This window comes from Salmo salar, chromosome ssa04, assembly GCF_905237065.1.
Source record: "Salmo salar chromosome ssa04, Ssal_v3.1, whole genome shotgun sequence".
In the NCBI taxonomy this organism is placed as follows: Eukaryota; Metazoa; Chordata; class Actinopteri; order Salmoniformes; family Salmonidae; genus Salmo; species Salmo salar.
Genome location: NC_059445.1, coordinates 37,213,987 through 37,222,044, shown reverse-complemented (window position 1 = coordinate 37,222,044; position 8,058 = coordinate 37,213,987). Strand labels below are relative to the sequence as shown.

General features: G+C 40.7%; 1 protein-coding gene across 1 annotated transcript; it reads right to left on the bottom strand.

Annotated features, from left to right (window-relative positions):
* Nucleotides 1-6,046: 6,046 nt before the first annotated feature.
* Nucleotides 6,047-7,851, bottom strand: LOC106603007 (alpha-2Db adrenergic receptor-like). Its single transcript, XM_014196107.2, has one exon. It carries the CDS (start codon nucleotides 7,456-7,458, stop codon nucleotides 6,169-6,171), a length of 1,290 nt encoding a protein of 429 aa, XP_014051582.1. The 5' UTR covers nucleotides 7,459-7,851; the 3' UTR covers nucleotides 6,047-6,168.
* Between the last annotated feature and the right edge of the window lie 207 nt (nucleotides 7,852-8,058).

Genomic DNA, 8,058 nt, shown 5'->3' with positions numbered 1-8,058 from the left:
TGAATACACATCACTAATACTATATGCATACCATTTTACAGTATTTATCTTGGTCATGAGATGTTAGATTGTTCCTTTCAATACTACAGTGTTTGATCTAATGTATTCTGGGAAACAATTTCTATCTGATATTTAAAGACATGGGAATTATGAATTATTATATTAACAACCCACAACATAGCTAATTTTAGAATATATCCAAACCAATGTAATTATTTAAAATTGTTTAATGAGAATGAGTTCTAAAAATGAACCTTATGCTACATGGTATTGGTAACCATACATCAGGGGTATTCAAGCCTTACCTTACGAGCTCCGGAGCCTGCTAGTTTTCTGTTCTACCTGATAGTTAATTGCACTCAGTCCGTGAATACAGGACAGGGGAACAATGACAAAAAAGCAGTGGTCCAGAATTGAGTTGGGGGGGGGGGGTTCTAAACTTACATATGGAATTGTTTTCAAAAGGTCATACCATGGATCATTTAGCTATTTCATTTAGAATTTTAGGATCCTTTTAGGTACTTTTTTAAAATGTATTTTATTTTATGAAATATTGAATCTGGCCTTTACTACTATAGACTATAGAAACGCATTGAATAACACATTCATAATTGGCAAAAAAAAGTCTAAAAGTAAATCATAAGGAATAAGACTTTGAAGTGTCTGTCTAGGAGATATAAGAAATGTCAGGAAATATATTTTGTTACACATATTTAACCCCTTATTTTTGTTGGCACAAAACTAGTCATACTTCCATTCATTTGTATGGATTACATTAAGAGAAGTCCAGTGACACTTCTGGGGGGCGTAGAGCAAAATGGAGAACACAATTGTGTTCATGAGTCCCACTTTTCTACATTGGGGTCATATTACTTTTAGCCCAAACGGTTCGGACGTTACAGACAAAAGTTACTCCATGAGTCCCGTGTGGCTTGTGGGGGTCGTAGAGCAAAACGGAGAACACCATAATTTTTGTGAGAGTCTCCCCTTTCTACCGATTTTCGGGATGTCTCCTGGTCTGACAAACAGTGCTGTAGCTCTGCCACTTCCCACAGCAGATGCGGAAGGGCAACGTTTTTATTACTTTTGTTCTGTTACTTAGATTGACGCACCAGTGCGTCAATAGACTTTGGGGCTTTGTAATAACAGTTTTGAAGACTTGCGAGCAATTGTTCACATACCTAGGGCTCTGTGTTTTGGTTGATCATGTCACATGACCTGGATTTTTAACATTTATTTAAAGCTTTTCATCACACTTTCCCCTTTTCTTTTTATGTCAGATGGGCTAGCACCATCCTCAGACAACTGTAAAAAAATTTATATATATTTTTTTTTAAATCTCATTTCTGGAAGTCTTAAATTAAAGGTCATGATCAACCAAAACACAGGGCACTACAGAGGGTCATACCACAAACCAACCTAGTTCTTATTATTCTACACTTTTAAATAAATCATATGTCAGATGGAAAATTGATCCTGAGCTTCATTTTAATATTTCTCAAAAGAAACGTCATTGCTGTACCCAGATTGAATGAAATGAGAGCATTTGATCTTCCTGTGTTATTTCAGACAGAATGTAAACCTTGGGAGCCTAAAAAGTCACCTGGTTACAGTCTCTCCTGTCTGTCTGATATCGTGTGGTGCTTTACTCTATACGGCTGCCTTGAATTGCAGGAAGTAAAAAGCTTATTGACAGGCTGGCTAGCTGGCTTGGGGGCTGACCGGCTGACTGGTTCAAAAGAGAATAGAGAATGCAGGAATGTCTGAGTATGGATGGAGGAGATGTGAAAACATTGGGGTTCAGGGACATAACATTGCCCATCTTATTTATTCATGTCATTTGATGCAGAGAGAAATTTCAAGGGATGGATGAATGCTTCATAATAAACAGATTATAGGTCAACACTGTCAGACACATTGCCTCTGTGAATATTGCAAGTGAAGCAAAGTAATTTTCGCAATTAATGCTAGTAAATATCCTATGTGGGTTCAATTTGCAATTGCAAACAATTGATACAGAGTGTAAATAGGCAGCTGTGGATCAACTATTGGGTAGGATTTTTGTTCGCAAAGAGATGTGACAAAACATATGATATTGGACCAATATGGCTTTAGCCAAGGGGCATTTTCCATCGAAAATGACCCATGAGCACCAACATGAAGTTCATAGGAGCATATCAAATTGGGTGTCAAATAAGGGAAATGAAGGCATAGATATATTTTTTCAAACATTTTCCATCTTAACATTAGGCATAAGTATAGGCTTCGATATCTGGATAAACAGATGGAAAAAGGTGTCTTCAAAAAAACATCTGCCAGAAAAGTCTTAAAATGTAGCAGAAATACATCAAAACACAATAATGTTGACATAAAGACTAATCAGTGGCATGTATTTGTGGATGCCAAGGGAAGCCAGGCTTCACAATAAAATGTACCAAGAAAAAAAAAAACTAAATAATTGATCTTTCGTCTCTCTCTATTTCATAAATGTCCTTCAATACGCAAGAAGCTGAATGTATCTCACCGGAGAAAGCATCCGAGTAAACAAAACAGCGCCCCCCTGTCTCAGTATGTGTAGTGTATTTATCTGATGCTGTCTGGTCAAATAGAGCATGACATTGTTGCCGCCTGTAGCATTCAACGAAAGGAAAGCCAGTTTGGATTTGGCTTCAGACCAATCACAACACATCAGAAGCCAAACATCATTGACAGAAAAAAACTTGAATTGTTGCATCTCGTTGTGTCATTGTCCTACGATGGCTAGCTAACTAGCTAAAATCGTCCCTTTCCTAAATTAGCCAACAGCCATGGCTGAAGATAGGGATTTGGACTTGTGGTTTTACTTAATTCTCCGTACTGGCCAATGATTATAACTGATTCTGATCCAATCATAAATTGATACATTGTGCCCTGGCCTAAGAGGATGGAAGTTCAACATGTAGCTAGATGCAGTATGCTAATGTTAACTAGCTGGCCTGGCGCATCGTTGTCCATGAAAGGAAGTTAGGCTAGCGAGCAAGCATTAGATAATGTTGAAATGTTGTAGTTGAAATGGTGCTGGAATAGAGAAGGCAGCTCCTATTTTATTTGCGATTTGCAGTAACTCTCTGTTGTTCTAAATCAATACTTGTTTAGAAGTCCAAAAATGTCTGTTTAATTTATTCAGCAACTGTGTCTTCTTTTTGTCTCAGCCTTTTTGTCTCAGCCTTGTGGCTGAATGGAAGCAAGTCCCCGCAGCATTGTTCCAACGTCTAATGGAAAGCCTTCCCAGCAGAGTGGAGTCTGTTATAGCAGCAAAGGGGGGACCAACTCCATATCAATGCACATGATTTTGGAATGAGATGTTTGACGAGCAGGTGTCCATATACTTTTCGTCATGTAGTGTACATAGACGACATCCTACTGGTATGGAACGGTACTGACGCTCTCGTCTCAGAGTTAATTTCTTATATTAATTTATTTCAAATTAACAGCAGAGAGAAGTCGGAGAATCTACTATCTTCTGCAAGCCGCAGAGTAGGAATACACTTTCATTCCCAGACAGTAACCAACCACCCGGTATACCGGTGGGTCAATTCCTAAGACTCCGATGTAACTGTAGTACAGACTTAGATTTCAAACGCAAACGTAATGATATGCGCACCAGGTTCGTGCAACGCGGTTATTATAAGAGTGTCAATGAACAGGCCTATCAATACCCATGCTAGAGAGACTGAAAGTCAAGCTTACTCACTGGCTCTAATAGAGCCCCACAGTGGAAGTGTCATAATACCCAAAAAACCTAGCGGTCAAACAGGGAAATGGTTCCAATTGCTTTTTTCCACCATTCATTTTTCCCAATGGGAATTTTAGAAACACTTAAAATAAGGTTTGTGTTTCGTGTAGGCTCACCCTGGCATGACGTTTTGATAACAATGTAAATCTCTCTCGGACAAGGTGATTTATCAATATACTCGGCTCTATTGACTTTCAGATTACAAAATCCTAATTGGCATCAAAGTAGACTTCATGCAAGACTACATATCCCTGCCCGCTCCTGCACGTAATCTCTAGCTGACACCTTTGCCAACAGATATTGTGTCAATTTAAAACTTGCACACGACAGTTCACAGAATTGTCCATTTAAATAAATGTAGACAATTTATTCATTACTATATTTAGCTGACATTAGATAGTTAATCCAGAGATTCTTACCTTTGCCTCAATTCGGCAGTCTCATCCAGATCATCATGGCATTTATAGTCCTTTATGATAGCCACATTAGCAGCTAAATATAGGAGAATATATTGATAAAAGTCACCTTGTCCTAGAGAGATTAACATGGTTATCAAAATGTCACGCCAGGTTAAGCATACACAGAACACAGCTCTTATTTTAAGTGTTTCTAAAATCCCCTGTTTAATTTTTTTATTTAACAAGGCAAGTCAGTTAAGAACAAATTCTTATTTACAATGACGGCCTAGGAACAGTGGGTTAACTGCCTTGTTCAGGGGCAGAACAACAGATGTTTACCTTGTCAGCTCGGGGATTCGATCTAGAAACCTTTCGGTTACTGGCCCAATGGGGAAAATGAATGGTGGAAAAACGATTGGAACCATTTCCTTGTTTGACTGCTAGGTTTTATGGGTATTATGACTAATATTGTGGTACTCTATAGAAACCAGAACAAAAGGCCCCCATTTTTGTGTTTTTCCAGGGAGTACAGTGGAGCGCATTTGCTGGTTGTGTAAAATCCATGGTATTGAAACACTGGAAGATCCTCAAAAGTGATTCAAATCTACTGAGAGTTCACAACATCGCCTCCTCGCATTTGTTTTCGCCGTGCGCGCAATCTAGCCTATTCAGTTATGGCTCCCAGGCCCGCCCAATGGCAATTACAAGTGTGACTACTGTTGTTAATTGTGACAATACAACCAATACTAAAGTTTTTACCACCAGAGAACAGGTAAATACAAAATCCAAAGCTTCATTAATTGTAGCACCACAGATATCATATACAACAATGGCTCACCTTCCTCCCTGCGCCATAGAACACGTCCAACTTTCACCAAGATATTTTTTCTTTTATTTATTTAACCTTTATTTAACTACGCAAGTCAGTTAAGAACAGATTCTTATTTACAATGACGGCCTACACCGGCCATACCCTAACCCGGACGACGCTGGGCCAATTGTGCCCCGCCCTATGGGACTCCCAATCACGGCCGGTTGTGATACAGCCTGGGATTTATCACAGGAACTGCACTGAGATGCAGTGCCTTAGACGGCTGTGCCACTCGGGAGCCTGACATCATATGTAAACAAAAACAAACTAGAGGCATTGCAAATATCACCTATGTATATTTTGACATGGCCTATGATTAACGAGACACACTATTTCTCATATTATTTTGTGTTATAATTTGCCATTTAACTTCAAACATATTCTCATTGTTATTTTTTACATTGTTGTGTCTCAATAGGCCATTAGGCTATAAATAGGAGCTAAGTGCAATGATCAGGTCACTCTGAGGAAGATGTCAGCTTGATGTCGAAACGTCAGTCACCTGCTTGCATCCAAAGTGAGCAAAAATAAAATAAATCTCTCGCTTTTTTTGTTGAGTACTCCAACTCCTTTTCACCTCGAATTAGACCTTTTGGAAATGTTTCTTGGTAAGCCCTTCTCACGCTTTAATGTATTATTAACAGCACACTACGAAATGTGATTAACAACACCTAGAAGCATAGTAGTGCAGGCTGACTCATGCTTCCCTAATATGTAGATCAGATACTGGTACCATATTTGCTTGAAGTTATCAAATATGCCAATTAGGATTTTCAACCTGATACATTTAAGTACACAGAAACATCATCTGAAGGTTACAAACTCACTTCTTCAAATTTGAAGTCCATGTTACAAGACATAAAAATTAGATTATATATATATATATATATATAAATAGTATTGCAGTATTCTACAAACACGTGTTACACATCTCTTAAGTAGGCTAATCAATTGACAGATATTAAACGCAACAGAACGTAAGCAGGCACTCACACCCTCTCTCTCTATTTTATTCATTCCTTCAGACAGACAGACAGACAGACAGACAGACAGACAGACACACACACACACACACACACACACACACACACACACACACACGGGGGGGAGAAATTGAATAAACGTTATGTGTGTGAAGTCTGGCATATGATCTTCTTAAAAGATCTCCGAAAATCGCGATTAAATATTGTATAAATGATAGGGTTTACTGAACTGTTACAGTAACCAATCCAGAAAAACAGATTGAAGAGAGCATCCGGAATCGGGCAACTATCTCTGCATATTGCGTGCAGACTGTATGTGAAAAAGAATGGGAACCAGCAGAGTACAAACACCCCCATCACCACTGCAAGGACAAATGTAAAGCGCTTTTCACGCATCTGTGCCAGTTTTGTCTTTGACAGTGACATCTGTCTCGTTCTTTGGTCCTGAGAGAGCTGTGCGTTGCAGTTCGAAGCCGATGGCGCGCTGCAACTCTGTTTTGTGAACGTGTTCGCACCCTCCACTTTCCCTCTCTTGGAGAAGTGGCATTTCTTGGGTTTTCTATCGGGGGTACAGGTCTCTTCCAGGTCTATATCGTCCAGCTCTCCTTTCTGTGGGTGGCCACCTAAACTGGGGCTGCTGGGGCTCTCCACCTCAAATTTCCCCCTGGGCACAAAGCAAGTTTCGGACTCCAAAGGCTGTCTCTCCATCCCGTTCTTGGCCGCGAACACGGTCGATGCGCGCTGCTTGGCCACTCTATATATTTTACAATACACCAGAATCATGATTAGTCCAGGGGCGAAAAATGAGACCAGGCAAGACGAGAGAATATACCATGTTTCGTTGTTGAGCAAACACTCGTGCTCGTCGTGTTTGGTCATAAGCAAGGGTGGGAAAGAGATGACCGCTGATATGACCCAGACCACGGTGATCATACACTTAATACGCTTTGGCGTCCTCTTCAGGTTATAGCTAACAGCTTTGGTTACAGACCAGTACCTGTCCAGGCTTATGGCGCAGAGGTGCACAATGGAGGACGTGCAGAAGAGGACGTCAAGGGCCAGGTAGAAGGCACACCAGGTGCTCCCAAAGTACCAGTAACCCATGACCTCGTTGGCGAGGGAGAAAGGTATGACCAAGGTAGCCACTAAGATATCTGCCGATGCCAAGGAGACAAGGAAGAGATTCTGCGGCGCACGGAGCGCACGGCTGGTGAAAACGGCCACCACAACCAGTACATTCCCCACGATCGTCACCAGAATGATAACAGTGACCATGAGCACGATGAAGACGGCCGCGCTCTGGGAGTGAGGCGGAGGTCTCGGGGCACTCGTGCAATTCATATCCTCTGATGAGTTCGGCGCAGCAAAAGTTGTTGGGGTTATATCCATTCTGGATAGACAAGTCTGTTCCTCCCCATTCTCCTCTCGCATTCCAATCAGGGATAAACAGGGCGAGGATCGCAAATTGCGCAGTTTGATCAAAGTAAACTTTCATCTAACCGCTGTACAGATGACCCATCATGTGGAAACATCACAGTTCAATCGAAATCACAGACGAAATTACCAGGAAAAGTAACATCCTTCCAGTGTTTTGTTTTCAGTGCAAGCGCACAAGTTGCCGGCGATTCCTGGCCACACTAAAGTTTGTATTTGTGCAAGGAAAGACTAATGTTTGTTATGCATGGTTCCCTTGAGTACGACGGCACTCCAAGAAACCAGGGTCAGATGGCAGCCTGAAGTTCCCACTTTAATCTGGTTGATGCGCATTGGCCGTGTTCCCTACCGTGTTCCCTACTAGAGTAGTGTGGGAGTGGAGAGGGGTATCATTTCAGAGAGAGAAAGGGAGAGGGAGCCAGAGAGAGTGAAAGATCGAGAGAAGGAGAGCGAGAGAGAGAGAGATACTGCGGAATTATGCACATGATTAAACTTTGGAATAATGTAATAATGGCAGTAAAGACGGGTGAAAAATAAAACATTGAATATTTATAGGCCTGTTATTATTAGTATGATTTTTGAATCGTATTAATTGTC

Bases quoted from the DNA above. Each gene is read 5' to 3' on its own strand.
- LOC106603007 (XM_014196107.2), bottom strand. From the start codon at position 7,458: ATGCGAGAGGAGAATGGGGAGGAACAGACTTGTCTATCCAGAATGGAT.